Source organism: Setaria viridis, chromosome 6 (assembly GCF_005286985.2).
Source record: "Setaria viridis chromosome 6, Setaria_viridis_v4.0, whole genome shotgun sequence".
NCBI classification, from domain to species: domain Eukaryota; kingdom Viridiplantae; phylum Streptophyta; class Magnoliopsida; order Poales; family Poaceae; genus Setaria; species Setaria viridis.
Genome location: NC_048268.2, coordinates 31,828,372 through 31,856,024, shown reverse-complemented (window position 1 = coordinate 31,856,024; position 27,653 = coordinate 31,828,372). Strand labels below are relative to the sequence as shown.

The window sequence follows — 27,653 nt, the reverse complement described above, 5'->3', positions numbered from 1 at the left end:
ATGATCCAAGTGCCAGCACTGACAATAGAAGTAGAGGATTGGTGGCAACGAGAGCTTGCAAACTATTCGACGTAACCAGACACGAATCAAATTAGCGCTTCTCATGAACTCCATCCGTCTCAAATTGCAGGATGTTTTGGTTTTTCTAGATACATATATTTTGTTATATATTTTGTTATATATCTAGATATAATAAATATGTAGATGCATAATAAAAAATATAATGACCTATAATTTGAGATGGAGGGAGTACACAATTTGGAACATATGAAAGGAAAGGAATCAACGTATTTTCAAAGATCGTCATACGGCGGCAGTCCAAGTTGAGAATGAGATAAATGTAAAATTTGTGCTCCTTCTTGAATGATATAGCAATACTTCTGCAAGATATTAAAAAAATGACCCATGTATATAAAAATAACCATTTCATGTAAAAGGCTAGCTAGATATCAAGAAGAATACATGTAAATTATGAAAATGCCGAACAATATTGGATGACACTTTCAAAGTTTATTTAGGATAAAACCAAAATGACTCAAATTTTGGAATAGAAAGAGTATTTATAGGGAGGTCAAATAATCATACTATACGCTAATCTTGTTTATGTGATAGAGAGAGTATAAATTGCAAATTTACGGGTGCTAAAAACCTCTTAACTAGGTGGGTTTAAAATTTACTTTGTTTGTAATGTTACTATGTTATTAGAAATAATACATTGCAGTTATTGGTGGAAGTGAGACCATTACGAATTTAGAAATTCGCATGCGCACCATTTTCCTCTCAAAATCGATAAGAAAGAAACGAAAGCGAGAAGCGCTAGATAAGCGGCCCATTTCGAACCAATCGCGCCCACTCCAGTCCATCCATCCGATGCCTCCGACTACGATGTCTTGGACCTCCCTCTTCCTCCCCACCACCGCCGGCGCCGCCGCCGCGGCCACCGGTAGCCGCCACCCCTCCTTCAGCCACCGATCCCACTGCCGCGTTCCCACGACGCGCCTCCGTCGCGCGGCCCGGCTCGTCGTTTCCGCTTCAGCCTCACCGGCCTCTCCCGCGTCGTCGCTCGACGCGCTCATCTTCGACTGCGACGGCGTCATACTGGAGTCGGAGCACCTCCACCGGCAGGCCTACAACGACGCGTTCGCGCACTTCGGGGTGCGCTGCCCGCCGGCCTCCGCCGACCCGCTGTACTGGGACGAGGCCTTCTACGACGAGCTACAGAACCGCATCGGCGGCGGGAAGCCCAAGATGCGATGGTACATGCGCAAGTTTGATTTGTTTCATTACGAAATTTCTGTACCACTAGTCAATTGCTTGTGATGATCTTACGCCATGTGCTCGCATGATGCCTTGCGTAACCAATGCACCGGATATGTCCATGCTTATGTGTTCGTTGGATGCCAAATCACGTCTGCCGTTTGCACTACCTTTGGTCATAATCGTGTTATTAGTTTTGTTAACTGACGTACTTTGGCATGTCCGCATGAGTGCACATGGGCGTTCCTGCAATGCAGGGCATGTAAGTTTACCTGCGGGGTAGTGGAATGCAGTTCTTCATCAGATTGGTGCGCGCGTGCTGATACACAAATTGATATATGTTGGGATAACTTTATTGTTGCATGTCAGCACGTGAACGGAAAACTTTAGTACAGATGCCATCTCAGTATGGGGATCTTTGTGTGGACATTGGTTTTGAATTGGTTGAGACTTGGAATTATGACAGGTACTTTGGGGAAAATGGGTGGCCTTCTTCAAATATCTTCGAGACACCACCTTCGACTGACTCCGATAAGGAGAAGTTGGTCGACATAATCCAGGTCTGACTTTTATGTCTTCGGTTTTACAACATAGGGTAGCTCATTAATACATTTTTTCGGGTAGCAAGATAGGATTGGAAATGCTCTGAGCCATCCATTAGTTTAATGTTAGCTTGAAAGGTCATGTTTTCTCTAGAAATCGTTTCTTTTCTCAATCTGCCATTCAATTATTGTTTCTCAAACTTCTGCATGTTGGATAAGCTGAGGATCTATAATTAATGCCAAGTAAAAACACATACATGGTGGAACACATAGGTGATGAACATGTTACATGGATTCAAATATCTATATGATCAAAAGACTGCATGTTCACACAAATAGACTCTTAGGATTCATACTGACTCCTTGTAGCATGACTTGTGCAATTAGCCAAGAACCATCTCTTTTGGTTTTAGGCTTTTAGCACATATGGCATTCACATTCACATGGGCTCTTTTACTACTGCAACCATTCAACATAAATGAAGTCTCAGATTAATACTAATACAGTAATACTGCACATCAACTATCCAAAAACTGGAATCTAAAAAAAAACTCGACCAAGGGGAGAGACGTCCCCCTGATTTTGTCTTAAGAATGTGCCGCGACTCGAACCCGAGCTGGCTCAGTGAACCGCTTCTTTGGCGTGTTCTGCTGACCAGTTGCACCGTGAGAGTGTTGGCCAAAAAATGGAATCTCATGTACCTCATTTGTGAGCTTTCCTTCTCTAATCTCTAATGGGGAAAATGTGCAAGTCTTTTGTGCATTCTTGAAAACAGGCTATTACAGCTTACGCTATTTTACCTTCTCATTTCAAGAATTTTATAGCTGTAACCACTTAATTTGCAGGACTGGAAAACAGAGAGATACAAAGAAATAATAAAATCTGGAACTGTAAGTTAAATTCCTAAATTATTTCCTGAACTTACACTTGCAATTAAAATTAATACGCATAATAAGTCACCTTATTATCGGATGCCGAGTTGAGACTCTCTGTTGTTAGGTGGAGCCTAGACCTGGTGTTTTGCGGCTGATGGATGAAGTAAAGGGTGCGGTAATATAACTTATTGAATATCTTTCTTTTCTTTTTTAAAGAAACATCTTATTTTTCTCCATACTATTGTTTTCCTCACAAATTTAATGTTTTGTCACATTACCTCAGTGAGTTCTAAATGAATATATCTATTTGATACTTTGAGTATGTGCTTTCATGCTCTGAGGTGATTTTTATACAATGGTGTAGGGTATCAAGCTTGCTGTTTGCTCTGCAGCAACTAAAAGTTCAGTGATAATGTGCCTTGAAAACCTTATTGGACTTGTAAGTTAAATGATTTATGCTGCTTCCATATGTAACTTTAAAACTTCCTTTGTACTGGCTGAGTTCATATTTCTCTCTTTTGCTCTTGTTTCCATAGGAGCGATTTAAGGGCCTGGACTGCTTCCTTGCTGGTATAGTTCTGTTCTTTTTCAATTATGTTGTCTTTGTGACCTTTGGTCTCTTGAAGTTCTCTGCAATAGTCACAAAAAATTTACAAAAGTAAAACGGAATAGACAGGGGTTGCATTTGTAGCACTTGTGAAACGAACAATGTAATGCCTCTAAATGATATAAACTATGGTGAATATGTCTTAATCAGTTTAGCAAGTCATGTAAACAATAGACCGTTTAGGATGTTTAGGCCCATTGCATTGCATCAGGACCAAAGAGCTTACATCATTCCAGCACAGTTTTAAATGGCATCTCCGTGACATTACTTGCTAGACTCAGGCTAGATCACTACAATCCAATACCATTGCCAGCTTACAGTTGTTTTCAAATGCATCGCAGTACAGCCAGGAAGAAAATCAAAAAAGGAAACATCAGAACCAGAACTGCATAGCCAGAAATAGCTCCACCCAAGCTGCTTGCCTAGTCCTGCTTCTCATCTTCAGAGCATCAGGCCTGACTCTGTCATTTGCTAATTGCTGAGCATCACTTCCCTGCAAAGCTAGCCCCCTGTGCCCCCATTGCAGCGAGATGTTTTGGATCATACCAAATGCAAAATATTAGATGACCCCCATTGCACTTGCTAAGGTTCTGGTTGTGGCTGGTATAAGACAACAATCCCATAAAATTTTACAATTCTCAATTGCTTCCTACTGCAGGCGATGATGTTAAATTAAAGAAGCCTGATCCAACAATATATGTTACAGCAGCAGAGGTAGTGAACGTTATAGTATCAGATCTTGTCTAATTCTCCTTACGATTTTTCCAAAGTTGGTTAAGTTAAGGACTTTCTATGTTGTGCCCAGAAATTAGGTGTGCAAAGCAAGAACTGCCTTGTGGTCGAGGACAGTGTTATTGGATTACTAGTAAGCCTTCCAAGCACATATTTGATTAATAAAACTAATCCTTTTGACTATGAAAGTTGTTTATCTTTTGATAGGCGGCAAAAGGAGCGGGGATGTCATGTATAATAACATATACACCTTCAACTGCTAGCCAAGTAAGATTGATCTCTAGTGCTAGTTCTTGTTCTCTATAACAGAACGGCATCCTTATCTGCTAACTTTTCCATAGGATTTCACCGATGCAATTGCTACCTATCCTGACCTTAGTGATGTGAGGTAGGTTCTGATCAATTTGGCAACTGAGGTTCTTTCCATGCCAGATAAACTATAGCTGCTATTGCAGGCTCGAGGACCTCAAGCTGTTACTCCAGAAAACTCTTGTTACTGGATAGTAAAGCATCTTGTTTTCCTCAAGAAATACATTGACAGATTTTTTTTCGTGCATGATAAACTTTGGTAAGTCTGTTTCTATATCTATGATTCTTGATTCATTTTCATTGGTATTGACTCCTATTTGGGAGCCTCTGTCAACCCGAAACACCTCCATAGGGTGGAAGAGCTTTGACAGAAATTATAATTCTAAAAAAATGTTTTCTTAATTTAAAAAGACTGTTGTGCAAATCATATTAATGCCTTTGATGCATTTTTTATATTCATTATCATGCAGAAGTTTACGTAATTTTATTTTTTTCACATTTTCTGTACCGGTTCTTGTTTTCCTTAATATAAATCAGGTATAGGATGCTCTAGGGCGTCTTTTGTTGAAAAAAAAGAAGCAGCTTTAAGTAGTAGCATTGTTTGTTTTGTTTCAGAGCTCAACTAAAATGTTGTGAGAATAAAGACCACAGATATTCTTCGGGATCCTTGATGTTCTTTCACTAAAACTGAATCTCTGCATTTACTTTTCACTCTTTCAGTGGTCATTCCCTGGTGGAACAGCAGGGTGAATCCAAGATGACATTGTTGTTGGATGTAGGAACACTTGATTAATCAGATATGTCATGTGATACTGGAAACCTTGCCCACGTTGTTGGGTGCTGTGCATAGGATGATTAATGCAACCAGAATTTTTTACCATCCTTACGAATGGTCAATATTCAAATGCCAATTTTAGAAATGCCTCTACATATTTGCCCTCTACATATTTGCCATGGGAAAGAGAAGAATTTTTATATTTTTACCAAATTCGCAGACGTGGCAGGCCACATAGGATGGACAGCGTGGACAGGCCACGCGAAATGACCCATTTACCCTCACCAGCCCACTCCCTACACCTTCGTTCTCTCTATGACAGCCGGGTCCCACTCGTCCTCCCTAACCTCCCTCCCGCACCCATCTGTTTTGCATAGCAAGTAGCCCGGCGGCAGTGGACGGCGCTTGCGCGCGGTCGGACTGGAGGGCGGCGGCGGCCACCTCGAGTGCCACCTACAGGGCTACGGCTCTAGGCGAGAGGTGACCGGCCTGTGACACCTCCGGTCAATCCATGTGACCATGACCATGCCTCCCGGATCCCCTGGCCCATTTGCACGGTACGCAAGGAACAAGAGGTGTTTGGGACACATGGGTTAAAATTTAACCCCTATCATATCGGATGTTTGGACACTAATTAGGAGTATTAAACATTAGTTAATTACAAAACTAATTGCACAACCCCTAGGCTAAATCGCAAGATGAATCTATTAAACCTAATTAGTCCATGATTTGACAATGTGGTGCTATGATGGATTAATTAGGCTTAATAGATTCGTCTTGCGATTTAGCCTAGGGGTTCTGCTATTAGTTTTGTAATTAGCTCATATTAAATCGTCCTAATTAGTATCCGAACATCCGACGTGACAGGGTTAAAGTTTAACCCTTATCTCCCAAACACCCCAAAGAGAGAGGAATGGGACAAAGGGTCTCGTCTCTCTCGTGGTCAGCCGGCCGGTCGGATTTTGGGAACTGGGGAGGGAGCGGCCGATTTTGGAGAGCAGGCGGACGGGACGAGGACCGAGCCGACAAACCAGTGGCACCGGGCAGTAGGAAGAAAGGAGCCTCGAGAACTCCAACACTTGCAACCTGCTTGCCGGGAAAAAAATTAGGTACGGACAGTCCCCAAAGCACTCACCCTGCGGACCTACTCCAGATTCGTGCCGCGTGGCGACTCGATCCATCCAACGACTGCTCAAGCGTACGTACCTCCGCCTGGGAAAGACTCAGCTCGTCTCCCACAAAAAAACCAACGTGCGGCTCGGCTCCCAGTCCCAGGAGAGGTCAACACTGGAACTCGGCTCCCAACGTAGAAACGCACCCGTGCGGCCGCCCTCCTGATTTCTACCGCGTGGGTGTCCAGCACACGAACGGAAGCGCGCGCTTGGCTCTGTCGCGTGGGAACGCCTGGGCCGCTGGCTCGCTCGATCGATCCGTCGCTAGCTCGCTCGCTCGGCTCATCGTCAAAACTAGATGGGAAATAGAAACCAGCGCATCTAGCAGAAACCGTCGTCCGCTCGCGTTAAAACCTCCGCTAGATGAGAACCGCGCCGCCTCTCGTCAAGACCTCCGCGTGAGGATCCGTTCGTTGTCTGCCACCGCATCCATTGTGTGCCGCCGACGCTGTCACCGTTTTCCGATGCCGTAGCCTCGATCAGGAGAAGACGTCCTTGTGTGATCATGATCGTGGCATAGGAGGACAGCCGCCATAAAAATCTTCGACGAGCATTCCAGCCGTAGCAGCCATCATGGGAGAAGGAGGCCAGGAGGATAGCAGTCTGCATTCCACGACAGGAGAAGCCTCCTCACATATCGCAGCTGCAATGGCGGTAGGAAGCCAGGAGAAGGACAACGTTCTCGACTCGTCGCTTATGGTGTCATCTGTGCCTGCCCTAGCACACAACGGAATGCAGCCAACGCAGGTACATATTTTTTTTCATATTCTTTGGTCATCATGAGTTTTCACGTGTGTGTTTGATCGTGTTACATGACCTCTAGCTCCACTGATTTGTGACCATATATATACTAGATTGCACAGAACTACTCTGGCAATAACATCAGAGTTTGTTGCATGATACCTGAAGAAATAGCAGATGAAGCACAAGATAAGGTAACTAAATTACAAATAATTTATTTAACTGAGAGCATAATTTAGTTCGTATCGTAAAGGTAAGTCACATTAATTCTGACTTAATGTACAAGAGATGGCTGATGAAGTTGTGCAACCTATGATCGTTCCTAAAGTTGGAATGGCTTTCGAATCAGAGGATAAAGCTTATGAGATGTACAACACCTATGCTGGTAAGATTGGATTTAGTATTAGAAAGAGCCATACAAAGCGACAAGGTGATGGGACTCTACGTCAAAAGTATTTGGTTTGCAGTAACGAAGGTCATCGAGAAACTGAGTCATCAAGGCACACTACAAGGACGGATTGCGATGCTCGTGTTCAGTTTAGTGTCAGTAAAGAGGGGGTTTGGATGGTGCAAAAGGTTATACTTGATCATAACCATTACCTTACTAGTCCAAATAAAAGGGACAAGTTGAGGTCCCAACGAAGTGTTCAAGAAGTGGACAGGAAGCTAATTGGGCAGATGAGGCAATCCGGGATGAAGCCAACCCAGGTTTTTGAGTTTATGAAGGAGTTTTATGGAGGAGCCGACAAAGTGCCATTCTCATGGATGGATTGCAACAATGAGATTGGCCGTGAGCGCAAGAAGTACTTAGAATCCAATGACGCAGAAACACTACTGGAATACTTGAAGCGTAAGCAGATAGAGGATCCAACTTTTTTTTATGCCATGCAAATAGACAAGAAAGATGGTCGGATAGCTAATTTCTTTTGGGCAGATGGCCAATCTATCATGGATTATGCATGCTTTGGTGATGCTGTGTCATTTGACACAACGTTTCAGACCAATAAATTTGAAATGCCTTTTGCTCCATTCCTCGGAACCAACCATCACAAGCAGACTATCATTTTTGGGGCTGCATTGTTGTTTGACGAGACTATACCATCATTTGTTTGGCTATTTGAAACCTTTCTAACAGCAATGTCAGGCAAACATCCTAGCACAATCTTCACTGATCAAGACGCAGCCATGGCAGGAGCAATTGCTTATGTATTTCCAAACACAAGTCATCGCCTTTGTTTGTGGCATATTTACCTTAATGCTGCTAAACATCTCGGCCATGTAATTCAAAAGCATCCTGACAAGTTTCTACCTGATTTTAAGAGATGTGTCTATGAAGACAGATCGGAGTTTTACTTCAAAAAGAAGTGGGATGAATTGTTGCGTGACTATAACCTTGAGGACAACAAATGGATGGCAAACCTATATGATTTGAGGGCAAAATGGGCTGCTGTGTATCGTGACTCATTTACAGCTGATATGAACTCGACCCAAAGGAGCGAAGGTATGAATAATGTATTCAAGAAAAGATTTCGTAGAAAACTGGATCTTTCGGAACTTCTTGAAGAATGTGAGAAGGTTTCCAATAGTCTTCGTAATAATGAGTTGGATGAAGATTTTAATTTACGTCGAAAGAGCCCAGTTACTCATATTCCTCTGTTGAAGACCGCAGCTGAGTCATATACAAGGAGGATGTATAAAGAGTTTGAGGAAGAATTTAACAAACAATTTTCATTCTCTTGTAAGTTGTTGCAAGACAAAAGGTCAATTCTGACATATACGGTTACACATATGCATTCTGATTATGGAGTAATTGTCATATTCAACAAAGCAGACAGTACCATTACATGTGCTTGCAGGAAGTACGAATCCATAGGTACGTATATATATTCAAATTTGAAATTGCAATAATACAACATCTAATACAAATTGATGAAACATGGCATTCATATCTGATAGGTATATTGTGCAAGCATGCCTTCAAAGTCTTCAATGTCAATGATATTTTCATTTTGCTTTCGCAATATATCTAGCACAGATGGACAAAATATGCAAAGAGAGGATTTTATATTCAGAAACAAGGATCTGAGGAGGAAAGTTTAAAAACCCATGCCGCACGTATCTCACGGAAGGCAACATCTATTGCATTGAAGTGTTCAAAGTCAAAAGAACTTCTTGATCTTTTGGAGGAAGCCATGGATAAGTTGGATTTGGATGCAGATAATTATCTAAGCAAGATGGAAAAATAATCGAATGAGGCTCCTCTTGTTTCAGCTGACTTCGCAACAGATACATTTAAAGGTACAATATCGTTTAGAGTTCCTGAGGTGGTAAAAGGTGTAAAGAGTAAACGAGGGCCCATCTCCCTTGAAAAGAATACAGGCAAGAAGAAGAAAACTGCTAAAAATAAAGGTATTGATTGTACCAATTCTAGCATTCTTGTTTTATTCTATACTTGTATTATTAACTATATGTGTTTGACTGTAGGAGAAGAGTCAAATAATGTAGCGGAAAATAGTTATGAAGGTGCTGGTCTAGATAAATTTATTGTAAGACTTTTGGCTTCGACTGCATTTATTTTTCATATAGAAATGTAGCATCATATAGTGCAGTAAAAGATACTTTTAGAACAGTATTGGTAGATGATGATTTATGTGAAAGTAGAGAATCCAAACCAGACAATTGCACGTATCAAAATCACTTAGCTAACTGAAAAAGGAGAACCCAAAGCAGACAGTTGCACACTTATGCAGTTATGCTGTTACAGCACCCTAAAACTACTAATAGCATTAGTGTGCTCTATTCAGTAGCAAAATAGACAATGAGATAATTGAACAGCGTATGGAGTACAACCAAAAGGAATTTACCCCCCTGCATTCAGAAATCACAATTAGCCCCATGTAGCATTAAAAGCTTGGAGGAAGTTAACATGCACATTCAGAAATCACAATCACAGATAATAGCATCATAACCCTGCGGAACCAGTACTGCTCGAACCGGCATCTGGAAGATATGATTTCTGTCAAAATAGAGGACACAAATAAGCCAGTTAATCTCACAGTATCTTGCCAATGTGGGTGCTAGTTTCCATCAACCTGTGCGCATCAGCTGCTTCATATGAAGGGAACGTCTTGTAAATCACAGGCTTTACCTTGCCAGCGGGAGCGGCGACCGCAGGCCACACATTCTTTTCCACCTTGGTGCAGAGAGTTGGACGACGGAGGGCGGCGGGGGCGGCCGCCAGGCTCCAGGGTGGCGGGGGCGACCGGCGGCAAACGACGGAGGACGGCGGTAGGGGCGGCCAGCGGTAGATGACGGAAGATGGCAGCGGCGGAGGAGGGAGACGGAGGCAGCGACGATTTTTTTTCCGAGGACGGTTTCCGGCGGCGGACGAATGGATAAGGCGTGGCGGAGCGAGCCGAGCAAGATCTGAGCTTCCATCTGCGGAGCGAGCCGCCTGCGGAACGAGCGAGCACGCAGCTGGCAGCCGAGCTGAGAGTCGAGGCGGAGCCAGGCCGTTCCCATGCGCGCTTCCGTTCCAGGATCGCTGGACAGCACACGCGGCGCAAATCGAGATGGGGCCGCACAGCGATGGTTATGGGGGCTGTTCCCATGCAATTTTTTTCCGCTTGCCGACGCATAAGACGGCGTCGCCGGGATCGGGATCTTCTAGCGACGTTGAGGGAAGGAGGGAGATTGGGATGACAAGTGGGGCCGGCTGTCATAGGGAGAGGTAGGTGGCATGGAGTGGGCAAATGAGTCATTGCGCATGGTCCGTCCACGGTGGCCATCCAGACATGAACTGCCATGTTTGCAAAATATCCCCCAGCAAGCGGTCAAATAGATGGTTACAATTGTTAAATAGGTAGTTACAATTGTTGAAACTTTTTGTTGTAAGAGAGTGAAATACAACTATCAAAATATATCGTTGTAATGAAAAAGAAGAAAAAATGCTCCTCGTAGTCGTACACATTAAATGTGATAGAACTAAAACTCTCTTCGTTAGTTGACTAGTAGCTGTTTTGATGTGCGGCTTCTTCATTTTGCTTCGTTGCAAGGTCAGACCAACGCCGACAGGTATTTGCTACTGACAATTCTTCGGTATCCTAATCTCAGTATAAAACATACTACGGTTTTGCAAATTAAAGTACTTGGAAAGTTATGAGGTGTTTGGATGCAACAAATCATGTACTTTTCACAAACCATGGTATTGCTAGAGCTGCATGTTTTTTTAAGGGAATATCTATTGAGTTTTGCTATTTATTTGTCGACAGGTTTTTGAAAGAAAATTTGTCAAACTTTTTTATGTTGCAAAAGTCATCATTTGATGTTGCAAACATTATACTTCGATATTTCAAAATATTCATGATATTAGGGGAGAAAATATGGCAGATTCTCCTAATTTATGTCGAATTTTATGATGTTGCATATGTTATCTTCTTGTGTTGCATATGGCTGAAACATGAAGTACTATATGCAACATGCGAGAACAATGCTTGAAACATATTAAATAGCATCTGCAATATCAGGAGAATCTGCCATATTTTCTCCCCTAGTATCATGAAATATTTTGAAACATCGAAGTATAATATTTGCAACATCAAATGATGACTTTTGCAACATAAAAAATTTGACAGATTTTCTTCCAAAAATCTGTCGACAGATAAATAGCAAAACTCTTTTTTTAAAGCCTTAGAAACCCCGTTCTTGCTCTCCTTTGTTTGGACCATAGTTTTTTCACAACTCTGGCCATTCTTGCTCTCCTTTGTTTGGACCATAGTTTTTTCGCAACTCTGGCAGTTTCTTAATTCCATGTTTTTTTTAAAAAAAAACTACGGCATCCATACATAGCAATGGAAAATAAAAGCTTTGGGGGATATTGTTGCCACCGTGGTAATTCTTCGAAGGAGTGAGGCATTGACTTCACTTTGCAAGGATAGTACGTCTTCTCCTTTCTAGTCCCTTTGCCCTTTCTGAATGGTAATATGCGAGAAGAGGATTCGTCATCTGCTTGCCTTGCTCGTTGGGCAAGCCACAATTTTCTACGCTATTTCGCCTATAAATTGCACGCCAAATCACGCCACATTGGTGCGCGCGCGCTTCTCCTTAGTCGAAGCTTCTTCCTACAGAGTAACCATGGCAGTGAACAACATGAGCTCCATGCTCATGGTGATGGCTGTAGTTGTGCTAGGGACTGCGTCAACTGCCACAGCCGCATCTGGCGTCGCCATGTTCTACGATAAATACACTCGTAAATCCGCTAAAAAGAACTCTGATTATTCATGACAAACACACACAGATTCAGATAAAAAATCTCAAGTACTAAAGTTTTACTAACTTTGTCCTGTAGGCTGCGGCAAGAGGTTTATCTCTGTTATTCTTGAGACAGTACACAGTAGCTACTATAGGTTCATGTCTTCTCTGATGCATGCAGCATCGGCGTGCTACGAGAACATGTACATGGGCAACATGGTCGCGGCGGCGAGCGACTCGTTCTGGAACAACGGCGCCGTGTGCGGGCAGTGCTACCGGGTGAAGTGCACCGGGGCGGCGCGCGTACGGCGGCTCCGGCAACAACGCCGTCGTCAAGATCGTGGACGAGTGCGCGAGCAGCGACGGGTGCCAGAGCACCATCGACCTCTCCAAGCAGGCCTTCGCCAAGATCGCCAGCCTCGACGCCGGCGAGGTCAAGGTCACTTTCAACCCCACGTACGTGCACGGTTTCGTTGCTCTCTCTTCTGCTATTGCTCGTGTTCGCACGATCGCACGCATATGTGGACTGTGGCATGAGCTACATGGAGCTAGCGTGTGATGTGTGGAATATGCCTGTGCTTTTGCAGGGGTTGCCCGTATGTAGGGTGTCGCAGGCTCGCAGCTGGAGCGTCTTTGAGTTCTACTTCCGAAGATGAGATGGGAAGTTCAGAACAATAATAATGTATAAAACCATGCATATGCGGATGCGAACATGCATGGATGCCTGAATCATGTTACAGTTACCTTAGTAATAATGTATTTTGAACTATGTTTGGCTTTCTTTCTACTTGCTTCCTGGGTCACAAAATATATAGGCTGGTTTTGGGCATCGTCACAGTCCAAAACACACAGCTGTAACTACTGCTACCTTTTGTTTAATTACATTATAAGCAAATTTGCATGTACAGCACTCCTACGAACAATTTGCAAACATACTACTCATAGGGGCGGACAGATCTTAGCAGTGGGGTGGGCAGGGCTCGAGCCTCACTATCGCTGCTCGGACAAAATGGAGCCCCCTTAACCCCTCCATAAATTTTTAGGAAGAAGAAAGAAGAAGAGAAGGGAGAGGAAGAAGAGGAAGCTCCTGTTAAGCTCACGGGCTGCATCCGCCAGTGCTACTCTATATGTCGGGATTAGTTGCTTAACACTAGCTAGTGGATTGCTGACTTTTATCCTTTTATCCATCGGACCACTCCATCACCAGTTGCTTGTTGACTTCACTTCCTGAATGCTTATTGGTCTTCCATTTTGCTTCATTTGACTGAAAATATTATTGGTCTTTGCTTGATAATCCCTTAACGCTTAGATTAAGTTTCAGGATATATAAATGATCAATGAACGATCATATTTCCAAAGTAATAAAGAGAGTAAATAGTAAAACTAGCAGGACAATGTCACATTTTTCCACTACGTACTGTATTATTTTTATTCCAAAAGACTTCTGTAACCAGTTAACCAAATTGACTCCAATAACATTGCCAAGCACAAGTGTATTCTGTCGGTTGTACTAGGATCAGGACATTGTCAAATTGAAGCCACTGACGTATGTATTACTAATCACTCCAAGACTTCGGTTGCCACCCCGTTATTGACTTCAGTTTACATTGTCTACCACAAGTTTGTCTAGTAATTATCTTCTTGGTTACGCAGCTCGATTATCACTATTACTTTAAGGCTAGACCCAAACCATGATCATGTCGTGATACATAACTTAATAAGCTATCATAGAAGATATGGATGAGAACAAAAAATTAAACCGTGAGTAAGCAAATACAAAAAGAATTAAATAAAATGAAAAAGTCTAATTTACACCCTCCAACTATTATGATAGTCTGATTTTCAACCTTGAAAATTTTGTTCTTTAGCTAGTTTCAAAAGTGGGTTTCTATTTTCTGGAAAATAATATACATATGTTTAATAAAAAAAACCATAACTAGTTTATTTTAAATAAAAAATTATAAAGCTAGTGCCAATTATTTTCCTAAAAATGTAACATATCTATTGGTGCCATATTGGGATCTTATTTGTTCATGTTCTTAGTGTTTATTACTTGTAATACTAATAGCCAAGCTTGCTATTTGTTTACATTATCGTTTTGTGCTCCACTTTATGTTGATTGCATGAATAGTTAATTTCATGATGTTTTAGCCTCTACCTTGTTGAAAACCTATTACCTAATCATGAAATCAACATAAAGTAAAGCGGTAGCCATACAATGCCTAAATAAGATCTATATGTAGTGGAGCAGGCCATTTGTTAGTTTGGTGTCATCTTCCAAATCTTCTATGTACTAGTATTTTGTTGGATCCTCTTGGTTGATAACGGGTGTGATATAGTGCAAAAAGATAATTTAGATAAATAATGGCACGACTACTAGCAATATGTAATCATGCAGTAATAAATAATTTCCAAACAACTCCCTATTGATCACCAACAAATAGATTACATTTTAGAAAAAAAAGATACAAGGTACTTAGTTTCATTATTTTATATTTAAAATAAATTATTTATGATTTTTGAAAGATTAAATTATATTAATCAAAGGAATATGTACAGAGGGTTACACGGAAACGAGATTTTTTTTATAAAATAAACCATATTTGAAATCGGCTATATGAACAAATTTGTCCGATTTTTATAGTGGGAGTACTTGCCAGTCCGGATGACTAAACCTAAAAAGGACGACGACATTTTTTAGGGCAAAAAAAAAAGGACGACGACTTCATAATCTCTTGTATTTCTTCTTGAGGATACACTTGTTATTATTGCTTGCGTTGCTCGTTGAGGAAGGCAAATTTCCCGTCCCTGCGGTCTCTCGATCTTCGCCTATAAGTAGCCCACGGGCATATTGGTGCTAACTCCATGCATTGCCAGTTTGCCACCTAGTTCAAGTTAGCTCCCGCAACAGAAGAACCATGTCAACGACCAAATCAAGGTCCATGCTCGTGGTCGTGGCCATGGCTGTAGTTCTGTTACTAGGGACGACGGCGGTCTCACTTGCCACGGCGGCATCTGGCGCCACGTTGGACGCTAAAAGCCCTCGTAAACTCGCTTGCCACGGCGAGGGCTGCCATAGCCAGACCACCATGCACCTCTCCAAGCAGGACCTCGGCAAGACCGCCAACCTCGACGCCAGCAAGGCCATGGTCACCACTGACCACCTGCCACCCTTTGTCTCCGCGTATGTGCACGCTGTGAAAATCACGTTCTCCTTTTGTTATTCTTTTAGCGACCAAAGCATGTGGGCATTTCTCACTTGATATGCTGGGGGCAGTCACAGTGCCAGTTATTGTTTGATAATAGCGCTTAGATATGGAAATTCATTTCAACTTAGCATACAACTACGGAAAATATTGCACAGTTATAATCTAGTTCAACCCAATTTTCTTTGACTCCTACCAAACCGAGCAAAACCATAGTGTGAATGTATAGGGTTATTCACCATCTTAGCCATAAAAGTGGTCATTTTCTTTTCTACGCGCTACCCGAAAGATGAAGAATGTTTTACTCATTTTGTACAACCCTGTTGAGCCTTCACAACTAGTTCATTTGAACAATCTGATTCACAAGTGAGCAACAACCTAATGGTATATTTGAATATTTTGACCTAATGAGTTGTACAAAATATTACAAGCACGAGGTGTAAATAATCGGCACTCGTAATAAAAAAAGATAAATAATCCCTCCATTTCAAATTATTATTCATTTTAGTTTTACTCCAAGTCAAACTTGTTTAACTTTGATCGAGTTTGTAGAAAAAAAGTTCCAACATCTACATTATCAAATTAATTAAATATTCAACACATCATAAAATATGTATTGATAGTGTATTTATTTGGTATCGTGAAAACAAACACATTTTTCTCTAATGTTAGTCAGAATTAAGGTTTGACTTCGAAAGCAAAAGCTAAACTGACCAACAAAATTAGGAATCGAATGGAGTATATTGATTGTTGCTAAGATTTTGGACCCTGTGTACTGTGCAGTCGAATATGCTGCACCCTCTCTAAAGGCCAGATGCCTTGCACGGGCTGCTGATATGGTGCTGACTTCGAGCGTACCAGTGCCGCACGTATTTTCCCAGATCTACTTCCAAGACGAGATGATGAAGATAATGTACCAAATATCACCATCCTGCATGTGTATTGCATACATGTATGTACTCCTATACGCCAAGGATTGGGTATACCCGAGCTATGTTCGATGTCCTAGTATTGTAGGTGTACACGTTGCAATACTTGTAAATGTCCGTCTATTACAATTAAGTTGCTTGAAATAAAATGGGATGCGGCTTACGTTGGATGAGAGCCCGATCTGGATGAATCTGCCGAACCTTCAGAGTACAGAGCAATTTGAGTCACTCGATGTGTTCGCACACAAGAGGGAAGAAATGAAACTCTTGTTCCGTGCAAAAAAAAAACAAAGAAAGAAAAACTCCCTCCACATGAATAGGTGACTTTTTGCGATGCCTGAAGTCAATCACTTCAGACTTTGGAGATTTTGGTGGCATAATACTATTTTTTAAGGAACTCTACCTATGTTATCTCAACATAGCAAATCCCAATCCCTGGTAGAGGAGGAGGGTTGTGATAGGCTTGGTGAGCCAACGTTAAACCAAACCATTCTAATGGAGATGAAACCCAAGAGAAATCCATTGGGGGCGTAACCCTCTTAGCGACGCGCCATATCGGAACCCGGGTACGGTGTTAAATGGGCAAGGGCCGGGTCTTCTCCACCTTGGTGACACGTCATGTCGCGATCTAGGCATGGTGTCAAGTGAGCAAGGATCGGGTCGCCATTTCCATAGTGGTGCGCTACATCGGCGCCCGGGTGTAGTGAAAAATGAGCAAGGGTCATCACATCTCTCTCGACGGGTGCGAAGTGGGAGGAAGCTAGTCAAACCAACTAGAATTCGTGTAGGTAGTTGGAATGTAGGGTCTCTTACCTGAGAGTTAGTTGACGTAGCGACTAGGAGGCGTGTAAATATCTTATGCGTTCAAGAGACTAAATGGAAGTGCCAGAAGGAGAAGGAGGTGGAAAATACCGGTTTAAAGCTTTGGTACACAAGGACAGTTGCAAATAGAAATGGAGTGGGAGTTTTGATTGACAAGAGTCTCAAGGATGGAGTGGTGGACGTGAGAAGGCAAGAGGATAGGATTATCCTAGTTAGGCTTGCCGTTGGTGATATGGTCCTAGACGTAATTAGTACTTATACCCCCAAGTAGGCCACGATGAGAGTGCTAAGAGGCTTTTTAGGGAAGATTTAGATAGCCTGGTTAGAACTGTACCTTCTAGCGAGAAGCTTTTCATAGGAGGAGATTTTAATGGGCATGTAGGTACAACAAGTGCAGGTTTTGAGGTGGTTCATGGAGGTTTTGGATATGGTAGTAGGAATTACGAGGGAGAGGAAGTCTTGAACTTTGCAGTAGCTTTTGACTTGATGATAGCGAACACTTTCTTTAGGAATAAACGGTCCCATTTAGTGACTTTTAGTAGTGGCCAACACTATAGCCCGATTGACTTTATCCTTACAAGAAGATAGGATAAACGGGCATGCTTGGATTGCAAGGTGATACCAGGGGAATGTGTTGTTTCTCAACATAAGCTTGTAGTGGTGGAATTTCATTTTTAGGTGCGTGCACGCAAGGATAAACAAGCCAAGATTGCAAGAACAAAGTGGTGGAAATTGAAAGAGGAGACATCAGAGGTCTTCAAGGAAAGGGTAATCAAAGAGGACACTTGGAAGGAAGGAGAGGACGCAAACAACATGTAGGAGAAGATGGCAAATTGCATTCGGAAGGTGGCTTCGGAGGTGCTTGGAGTGACCAAGGGGGTAGAGGCATAGATAAAGATACTTAGTGGTGGAATGAGGAAGTCCAAAGGACTATTAAGGAGAAGAAAGAATGCTATAGATGCTTGTTCCATGGTAGGAGTGTGGACAACATAGAGAAGTACAAGGAGGCAAAGAAGATCGCAAAGCGAGCTGTAAGTGTGGCAAATGGTAGGGCGTATGAGGATCTTTACCAACGATTAGGCATGAAGGAAGGAGAGAAGGACATATATAGGATGGCTAAGGTTCATGAGAGAAAGACGAGGGACTTGAACCAAGTTAAGTGCATTAAGGATGAAATGGAGAAAATCTTGGTAAAGGAGGATAGATCAAACATAGATGGCAAGAGCATTTTGACAAATTGTTCAATGGTGAGAATAAGAACACAACCTTGCAGTTGGATGACTCTTTTGATGACACCAACGGGCACTTTGTGCGGAAGATCCAAGAATCTGAAGTTGGAGAGGTGTTGAAAAGGATGAAAAGTGGTAAGCCGATGGGCCTGGATGGTATCCCAATTAAGGTGTGGAGATGCCTCGGGGATATAACCATAGTATGGCTAACCAAGTTGTTCAACCATATTTTTCGGTCGAACAAGACGCCAGAAGAGTGGAGGAGAAGTATATTGGTACCAATATACAAGGACAAGGGAGATATTAAAAGTTGTACTAATTACCGAGGAATTAAGTTGATTAGCCATACTATGAAGCTATGGGAGAGAGTTCTCAAGCATCGTTTGAGAAGGATAATACGGATCTCTATGAACCAATTTGGTTTCATGCCTGGAAGGTCAACCATGGAAGCTATTTTCTTAATAAGACAAGTTATGGAAGAGTACAGGGAGAACAAGAAGGACCTACACATGGTTTTCATTGACTTGGAGAAGACGCATGACAAAATACCAAGGAATGTTATGTGGTGGGATTTGGACAAACATAAAGTTTCAACGAAGTACGTTGGACTTATTAAGTACATTTATAACAATATTGTAACTAGAGTCCCAATAAGTGATGGCGACACAGATGACTTTCCGATTAGAATAGGACTGCATCAAGGGTCTGCTTTGAGCCCTTATCTATTTGACTTGGTGGTGGATGAGGTAACAAGGGACATTCAAGGGGATATCCCTTGGTGTACGCTCTTCGCGGATGATGTAGTGCTAGTTGATGAAAGTCGAGTAGGAGTAAATAGGAAACTGGAGTTGTGATGGGAGACCCTAGAATTAAAAGGTTTTAGACTCAGCAGATTAAAATTGAATATATGAGATGTGATTTTGGCACTACTACACATGAGGAGGGAGATGTCAATTTGGAAAGTCAAGTAGTGCACAAGAAGGATACATTTCTATATTTAGAATCAATGCTACAACAAGATGGGAATATTGATGAGGATGTTAGTTATAGAATCAAAACAGGGTGGATGAAGTGGCGCCAAGCATTAGGAATTTTATATGATAAGAGGGTACCATTGAAGCTAAAAGGCAAGTTTTATAGGACGACGATTAGACCTGCAATGTTGTATGGTGCAGAATGTTGGCCTACAAAAAGACGACATGTCCAGCAAATAACTGTTGCGGAAATGCATATATTGTGTTGGATTTGTGGTCATACGAGAAGGGATCGAGTCCAGAATGAGAATATACGTGATAGGTTAGGGGTAGCACCAATTGAAGAAAAGCTTATCCAACACCGGCTGAGATGGTTTGGACATGTCCAACGAAAATCTCCGGAGGCACCGGTGTGTAGTGGAACTCTAAGGCGTGATAGTAATGTGAAGAGAGGCAGAGGAAGACCAAAATTAACATGGGAAGAGGTAATAAAAGAAGATTTTAAGGGATGGAATATATCCAAAGATTTAGTCTTGATAGGAGTGCTTGGAAATAGCTATTCATGTGCTCGAACCCTGATTTGTGGTTCTTGTTGGGTTTCAACTCTAGCCTACCCAACTTGGGACTGGAAGGCTATGTTGTTGTTGTTGTTGTAATACTATTATTTAAGGGTTGAGTTTGAATATACTTGAAAAATTGAAGCAGATTTGTTTGAAATATGATTTTATAAAAAATTACACTCTTGTTGTGTTCTAAATATTAGGTAACAAAATGCATCCGCTAAAGTTGCATTTTGGAGATCATGTTGATGTAAAACGAAATATGAGTAGTGCGTGGAAATGTACGGCTCCCTCCTATGAGACATTGGTCAACCCGGCAACGATCGGCAAAATCGATCGCATCTGTCGTCCGTGCGATGGCGAACGGGTGCATGGCATCCAGCCCGGCACCGGCCCTCCTCGGCGGTCCATGTACACTCTCCCTCCCGGCCACTTTCCTGCGGTCCTGCTCCTGCCTGCCTCTCCATGCATCCGCAGTTCCGCACCACCACATAGTCCGGCCCGGGTAAGATCCTGGAGCAGACAGGAACGCGTAGTCGCAATTGGAAGCGCGGACTGTATAATTATGCCGCCCAACACGTCCGGCACGGCCAATGTTTCAACTTTAAACTTTCCATTCGGGCCGTCAAATTTCAATGCAAACAGTTTAGCTGACTTTGGTGATCGTGAACCTGAAACCGCAGAGCATAGGTTCTTGGACTTGCACGCCAAGCGGGAGCTGGCTATGTAACTATGACATGCCCTAGCAGGAGCTTTTAGCGTAAGTTGAAGAATCAGAACCCAAAAGGCGCATGAAAATTTGGTTAAGCTTAACTAAACAGAGCTTCGGTACGCAAGGATAGACAAGGGCTCCCCGGATTCAGGGGACATAACCACGAATGCTAGAAGCCTAATCCACCTGATCCCAGACATACTTTACACATCCGCCCAAATACTACTGACTGGGTCAATTTGATGATTGGTACAATAACAAAGACCATTCTCATCGCAGCTAGATCCCAGGGCCTCAATCAGGGCAAAATCCGAGATAGCTCAAACATGGCAGCTTTACCTATGTGACAAGCCAACAACTTCCTTGATCCCTTGGACCCCAATGGACATGTTGCATGCTCTCTTGAGTCTTCACTCTCTGCATTCCAGGGATAAGTTGCATACTCTCTGAGTCTTCACTCTCTGCATTCCAGCTCCCAGTGTTATCTAAGATGCAGTATAACATCATTCCTCGATGGTCCACTCTACTTTGGAGGCAGGCCAGTGCAACTTTTGTAAATTGCATTCAATACTCAACAGACAAGCTCAGATTCAGCAATACAGCCACTGCCCGCTGCACCTCAAGGTTGCCATGAACCATTGTTGGGCATATTGTGATGACCAGACATCCTATCTCTGCATGAAGGGCAAATGAAGCCAAAAGAACCAGCTTGCTGTCCGTCAACTGGTCCAAAATGGTGGAACTGGCTGTTGCACCATATGCATACACATGTGACCATGCTGCCTCCAGTAACCATTCTTGGCAAGGACGAATCCCATCCTAACTGGACTGCTGGTGGAGGGACAGTTCCTATCTGTGGTGCATACCCCAACACTAGAGTTGGCTCTGATGTGCTCACAAAATTTTGAATGGGCATGTTTCCAAACTGTGACGATACAGAAGGATGTACAGAATGTGTTCTGGATATGCTTCCAAGCTGAGAGGATTCAACAGGAGTTGCAGAATTAGGTCGAGCCATACTCCCAAAAGACTGAGAAGAATCAGGAGGTACAGAATTAGGTCTGGCCATGCTCCCAAACTGAGGGGACTGAGCAGGAGGTACAGAATTAGAGCCAGCCATGCTCCTGAACTGGGAGGTATTAGCAGGAGGTACAGAATCAGGTCGACCCTTCCTCCCAAACTGAGAGGATTCAGGAGATATAGAATTAGGTTGAACCATGCTTGCAAATTGAGAGGATGCAGCAGAATGTACATAATTAGGTTGAGCAATGCTTCCTAGCTGAGAAGGTGCAGCAGGCACAGAATTTGGCCTGGCAAAGCTCCCAAACTGTGGGGTTCCAGAAGGGAAAGATTTAGGTCCGTCCATACTCCCAAATTGTGAGGATCCAGTGGGTAGAGAACTATTCCTGGCATTGCTTCCAAGCTGAGGGGATCCAGTTGCAGCCGATCTAAGCTCTCCATGGCTAGAAAATATTTGCTGCTTTTGGGCACCAAATCCAAGTTGCAAATCACACTGTTTAAGCAATTAGCAAACTGTCACATGGTTGCTCAGTATTAAAGAAGCTCATGAATATACATGAGACATAAATCACTCAACGCACTCTAACAATGCCAAGAAAAAAAATCAGTAACAATATTGAACCAGACCAAGGTCTACACTAAAAAGGTAATCATAATAAGCAAGTTATGAGAACATCAGCCATCAACAGAACTTTTCATTGGTTATTACACATAAGCAAAATGACTCGCCAAAGCAATATTAGTAAATTTGACATGAAAAATATGTTGTATCATACATTAATATTTTTTACTAATGTACATTCAGAATAAAGTAATGGTCAAGTGTGTGTTTTTGAGACTGGTAAAAAAGGGGTGGAGCATTTCAACGTGTTATATAGTTTAAAACACATAAAAATCAAAGGGGTATTTTTTTCATATTTGAATTGCCAACATGCAATGACGTGTGTAAAATATGCTTCGGCACGACAGAATAGTACTTGCATTATAAATAACTGTTTTCCTTTAAGAAATATAGGGCAGATGTTTTTGGTGCCATAGCAGTTTTGCTCACCATGCAAAAGTTGTGGGTATGATTATTCTAGCACAACTAATAACTTACCAATTAGTCAAAACTGAGTCCATGGAGCTGGTTCAGCTCAAAACTAACCAGTTCAAGTGGCTTCAATTCTATAAAATACATGTCATGTGCGTCCCTATGTAAGAACCAAATTGAGCCTTACTTTAATTTGTATAGCCAACCTGCTTCATAACAGGTGTGGCACAGGTCTGTCCAATTTTTTTAAAAACGGTAGCAACAAGTGCTCCATAACAACCGAAACTAGTTTGTGACACTTGATATTAAAAGGCTTCTTGTTGTTGGTATCAATAAGTCTTGCCAGGTATTATATGAACAGAGAGAATTCATGCACCAGAGTAATGCACCTTTTTACAGGTTTTGAAAATAGACAACTCTATTAAGCTTTTTAGTAATTTACTATACCACCATCTAATGTAGAGCAAATGAATTTAAACTGAAGTTAAGGACACCATGAAAGGGCAGAAATCCGATAAAGAAAGTAGATGCATTTTTTTGGTGATAAACTAGAAGTCTGATGAACAAAAAAATACATTATCCGAATAATTGATGTGCTACACTGACAAATTGCAAAGCAAATGTCATCAGATTGGCAACATCTATCAATGTTTCTGTTTCTTTATAGTAAAAATGCTTCGATGCTACAAGAATTGTGTGATTTAATTAAAAGGTAATCCATGTAGCAAACAGCAATCACAAAACCATATAAAGGAAAAAAATACTAAAAGGGAAACCCACTAATTTGAGTGGGTATAATATCATCATGGCTCAACTAGATCTTAAAAAGTATATATTCAAAGAGTCAAGTTACCTGATCTTGGGATGTGCTGGTCACTGGAACATCGCCAACAGATTGGACTGCAGAGGACATGTTAACAAAATTGGCCTGTGTAGACATAAGACCATTGACATTTCGGCAAGTTCTAGATGCAGCATGAGGTTGACAACCAGGAACACAATCATTATAGCGGTTTTGCATCTCATTATTCGACTTCCGCATCACCTCAAGCATGGGTACATTTGGTTCATTGTTATTGATGGGTTTGTTGGCAAATGAACCCTTTGCGAAGTTGACATCACCTCTATTAGCCAAAGAGCCCTTCATGCAGTTGACATCACTTCCACTTCCCTTGATAAAGTTACCTGCTGCCAGAGTGTTTGATTCTGGTTGTGAACAATGGCTAGAAGGGGGTTTTATGTGAGTAAAGCTGTTATTGAATTGGGAAAAACCCCTTTCAGTGATACCCCCACTAAAGGTACCACTATTGTAAGCTTCAGTACCAAATCCTGCTTCCTTACTTGTTTTGCACTTCGCATTATTCATCTGGTCCTTGGTATTGGACATAAGTTCTTTACCATTGTTTTTTGGTTGCACTTGACGTGAAGCCAAACAATCAGCCTTAGTTGCCACAGGATAGACAGGTTGTGTGCCCAAATTCGCCTGATACACCGCGGTATTGTTCTTGTTGGCAAAAGGGTTAGCTTTCAGAGCACCATAATCGTGGCCATAAGGTCCATAACTTGGATCAAAGCATCTGGAGGCAGCAGAAGAGGTTTTGTTCACTACATCAACAGAACTAGATATTTTATTGCTTGATCCAGAACAGGAAGAAGCGCTAGACGCACCATCATTGTTATTAAAACTGCCACGAAAACATTTTGCAGTAAAAGATGACTGATTAACTTCGTTAAGGGCAGCTGATGTTTCATTGTTTGCACTAGCAATAGGGAAAGATATGGTATCCAAAGATGAATTGAGGTTGACATCTCTTGCTTTCACAGCGTTACTGTCAGCATGCTTTGGAGCAGCAATGCCATGATCAACAATTCGGTCCTGATAATGATTTGCTGTTCCAAAGGCAGTAAGTCTGCCAACATGGTTATTTCCCAGCTGACCATTAAAAATATTTACTCCAGCAAAGCCATTAGCGTTGCTCAGAGATTGATGACTGGTGTTCAAAGCTCTTTTTGGAATTGTTGCAGCAGCATGACCTGTATCACTTGGATACCTACATACACTTGGAACATCTGTAACTTTATTTGGTCCAATGTAATTGTCTGAACAATTTGTACTAAAAAGCTCAGTAAAAAGTCCATTTGAATGATTGTGGTGCTGAAAGCCTGCTTCACCATCAGAAACCTTGTTCTGTCCACGTGAGTCAGTCAACTCCTGAAGGCTAAATGAAACTTCTGCCAAGGAACCATTAATTACCCTTGCCGAAGTAGCCTTATCAAAGAATGCTTCAGGTGTCAGCCCTTGATACCTTGCATGAGATCCAACATGGCCAAAGTACCGTGATTCCTCTTCAAAGGTCTTTTGACAAATAGGACATTCAAATTTTCCATCTCTGCCTACTACTGGCTCACCAAATTTGCCAGTCCGGCGCCTCTTAGCACTCATTTCATGGCATGAAAAATGGTGCTGCTCGTATGCAGTTTGATCACAAAAGGTCCAATTGCATTTCTGGCAACTAAGAGAAGCAACTGGAAGTATATCACCTGAACCAATCTGATCTTGAGAACCCAAAACCTGTCACATACTCCATAAATCAAACTAGGTGAATTAAAGTACACAAAATTAAGTTTATAAACTTTAAACTTACATTATCAGCACCATTACTAGCACATAAGTAAAGCTGTCCTGTGCTTTCATGCTGATTAGTGACTGATTTGACCTCTGGATACCCAAGAAGTGACATAAGGTATGCAGAAACGTCCTTGCAAGTAGAAAATTGATTTCCCTTGGGGCTGGAGAGCAGAGTGTGCAGATTTAGCTAGGTGAAGAATCATATAACAAAGTAGACAAGCAAAACACCCAATTGAAATGGCTTGCATTTTTAAAATGCATCAATCGAGCAGCAAATAAAAAATACATATTGCAAAGCAGATATTTAACATTTAAAGTTTGCAACCAGAATTTCCCAGCAGCAAACACCAAAAATGTTATTGACTATTGGGCAAAACACCATAGCAACAAAAGATAATAGTTTAAAATTAGAAAATATATAGGTTTACATCCAAATAAGGATAAATACTCTCTAGCATTATTATAAAGAAATGGCAAACAGAAAATACACAGTGGTAATACTGAGAGCAATGCATATGATGGGCCATATTAGGAACAAATGATGATTGGAATGCTCACATGTCCCTTTTTTTCAAAGGTCCTCTCACTAAACATGTGTGGTCTGGACTGCATGTCAAGGGAAAGAAACTAGTGGAGCCACATTAGTCCATTAAAATTTATTTATGTTCTAACCTTAAAATATCAGACTCAATAAAAATATAATGATCCTGATAAGCATCTACTCAGCCATGAACCGGTGGTCAGGTAGGTTGCTGTAGTGCACATACTAGATACTATGCAAGCATTGAAGAGTACAAAAAAAAGCCTGCAAAGCACAGGAGCAGAATATCGGAATGGCATAAACACTGTTCATTACTCAAACAACAGTTTCAGATGCTGCTATATGCCTATACCATGACAAGCACCAAGTCTGTCTCTGCACTGAAGAAAATCCAGCACTACACCAAGCATGCATCTCAGGTTAGTGTTCTACTAACATCATTAACATCTAAAACATATCTCCATTCATGAAGAAGCATTTGACAGGATGACAGATACCAAGCTACGGTGAACTAATCACTCAAACAACATAAGTTTCCATACCGAACAATTTCCAAGGTTAAGCAGGAATAACTGATAATGTTCTTCTGCACAACTCACCATACACTACTACAGCATCTCTGAATAAGTAAACATCAACACAAGTCTTAAGGTTTTTACCTAATTCTAGCATAGTTCCATTCCAGTTTGCAGAGAAAGAATCACAGGGCAAAGTGGCAAACCTCACGTAGCTGAAGCAGCGCACCCATACGGTGCCCCCCTTCCGCTTGAGCCCGAGCTGCAGCTTCCATCCGCGAGGGAGGTGATCCCCGAAGAACGACGCGTCCACATACTTCCTTCGCTGCCTCTGGCTCAGCCACTTCCCCGCCACGCTAGCGATGAACCCCTGCAGCTCGGTCTCCGAAGCCATTCCGGCCGTCCGCCTCCGCAGCTCCGCGTCGTACGGTTCCACCATCCCCGCAAGCCTCACCAGGTCAACGGAGATCCCCTTCGCGTTCGTCGTCTCCCGGTCGGGGTCCGGGGGCGGCGAAGGGGGGGAAGACTCGATTAGGGCTAGGGTTTGGGGTTCGGTAGGGGGAGGGAGAGAGGGGTCGTCGGGGATGAAGAGGCGGCGGAGGTGGTAAGCGACGAGGTTTCTATCAGGGTCGTTGCGCGCGGTGGAGGGGTGGGCGGAGGAGGGGCGGGCGGACGGGGACGAGGAGGAGGCGGCGGCGGTGCCGAGGCGGAGGCGGGAGAAGGTCTGCTTCCTGGAGCCCGCGCTCTCGTTGAAGACGGCGCGGTCGATCTTGAGGGGCGGGAGCGGGTCGGCGTCGGGGCAGCTCCGCGGGGCGAGGGCGTGCGCGGAGGCGGCGGCGAGCGCGTCCAGGTCGGACTGCGAGAGCGTCCGCAGGTCCACCACGGGGAGCAGCTCCGTCGCCATTGGCGGCTCCGCCGGGCGCGGGCGCGCGGATTCGGGCGGGGTGCGGCGGCCGCACGGCGCCGGCGGCGGAGGGGACCGATCCGAGCGTGTCGCCCGCCGAGGAAGACTAGCGGAGTATGAGGTTGGTTTTCGTTGGGTGTTCACACTGAAGGCGGAGTTGTTTCGGGTGAGAGCAGGCGGCTTCCGTTGAATCTGCGAGTGGAAGACGACGCACCGCCGTTCGATAGGGCGCTTGAAATGGCGGCTCGTGGGCTTTAATTGGGCTTGAAATTAAGTGCGTTGTTTTTTGAGTTATTGGGTTAGGCATAGAGCCTCACAG

At 42.8% G+C, this 27,653-nt stretch overlaps 3 protein-coding genes, 1 long non-coding RNA gene and 1 pseudogene across 5 annotated transcripts; 4 read left to right on the top strand and 1 right to left on the bottom strand.

Annotated features, from left to right (window-relative positions):
* The first annotated feature begins 836 nt into the window (after positions 1-836).
* On the top strand, positions 837-5,242 carry LOC117862052 (haloacid dehalogenase-like hydrolase domain-containing protein At4g39970). 2 transcript variants are annotated; one of them, XM_034745563.2, is made up of 12 exons: positions 839-1,256; positions 1,724-1,817; positions 2,645-2,689; positions 2,799-2,849; positions 3,039-3,113; positions 3,211-3,244; positions 3,940-3,995; positions 4,087-4,146; positions 4,221-4,280; positions 4,355-4,401; positions 4,469-4,581; positions 5,043-5,242. In XM_034745563.2, exons 1-11 carry the CDS (start codon positions 871-873, stop codon positions 4,515-4,517), a joined length of 957 nt encoding a protein of 318 aa, XP_034601454.1. In that variant the 5' UTR covers positions 839-870; the 3' UTR covers positions 4,518-4,581; positions 5,043-5,242. The 2 variants fall into 2 exon arrangements, with proteins under 2 accessions (XP_034601455.1, XP_034601454.1); XM_034745564.2 differs by lacking the exon at positions 2,645-2,689 and having other exon boundaries at positions 837-1,256.
* A 668-nt stretch (positions 5,243-5,910) lies between these two features.
* Positions 5,911-11,225, top strand: LOC117860365 (protein FAR1-RELATED SEQUENCE 5-like). Its single transcript, XM_072294480.1, has one exon. It carries the CDS (start codon positions 7,299-7,301, stop codon positions 8,916-8,918), a length of 1,620 nt encoding a protein of 539 aa, XP_072150581.1. The 5' UTR covers positions 5,911-7,298; the 3' UTR covers positions 8,919-11,225.
* Positions 11,226-11,992: 767 nt separating this feature from the next.
* Positions 11,993-13,605, top strand: LOC117860366 (EG45-like domain containing protein; annotated as a pseudogene).
* Positions 13,606-15,065: 1,460 nt separating this feature from the next.
* Positions 15,066-16,558, top strand: LOC117861241 (uncharacterized). The gene is made up of 2 exons (XR_011898491.1): positions 15,066-15,444; positions 16,250-16,558. It is a non-coding gene; the product is annotated as an uncharacterized lncRNA (long non-coding RNA).
* Positions 16,559-20,766: 4,208 nt separating this feature from the next.
* LOC117860467 (uncharacterized) lies at positions 20,767-27,488 on the bottom strand. Its single transcript, XM_034743764.2, has 4 exons — positions 26,637-27,488; positions 25,391-25,535; positions 23,599-25,317; positions 20,767-22,205 (listed from the first exon to the last, which is right to left on the bottom strand). Exons 1-4 carry the CDS (start codon positions 27,332-27,334, stop codon positions 21,312-21,314), a joined length of 3,456 nt encoding a protein of 1,151 aa, XP_034599655.1. The 5' UTR covers positions 27,335-27,488; the 3' UTR covers positions 20,767-21,311.
* Between the last annotated feature and the right edge of the window lie 165 nt (positions 27,489-27,653).

Excerpts from the sequence above, each read along its gene's own strand:
- LOC117860467 (XM_034743764.2), bottom strand. The coding sequence starts at position 27,334 with ATGGCGACGGAGCTGCTCCCCGTGGTGGACCTGCGGACGCTCTCGCAG. Across the intron at positions 25,536-26,636 it reads CGCTGCTTCAGCTACGTGAG|CCCCAAGGGAAATCAATTTT; the intron begins GTTTGCCACTTT and ends TCTGCTCTCCAG. Across the intron at positions 25,318-25,390 it reads CTAGTAATGGTGCTGATAAT|GTTTTGGGTTCTCAAGATCA; the intron begins GTAAGTTTAAAG and ends AGTATGTGACAG.
- LOC117860365 (XM_072294480.1), top strand. The coding sequence starts at position 7,299 with ATGGCTGATGAAGTTGTGCAACCTATGATCGTTCCTAAAGTTGGAATG.
- LOC117862052 (XM_034745563.2), top strand. The coding sequence starts at position 871 with ATGCCTCCGACTACGATGTCTTGGACCTCCCTCTTCCTCCCCACCACC. Across the intron at positions 1,818-2,644 it reads AGTTGGTCGACATAATCCAG|GACTGGAAAACAGAGAGATA; the intron begins GTCTGACTTTTA and ends CTTAATTTGCAG. Across the intron at positions 3,114-3,210 it reads TTGAAAACCTTATTGGACTT|GAGCGATTTAAGGGCCTGGA; the intron begins GTAAGTTAAATG and ends TTGTTTCCATAG.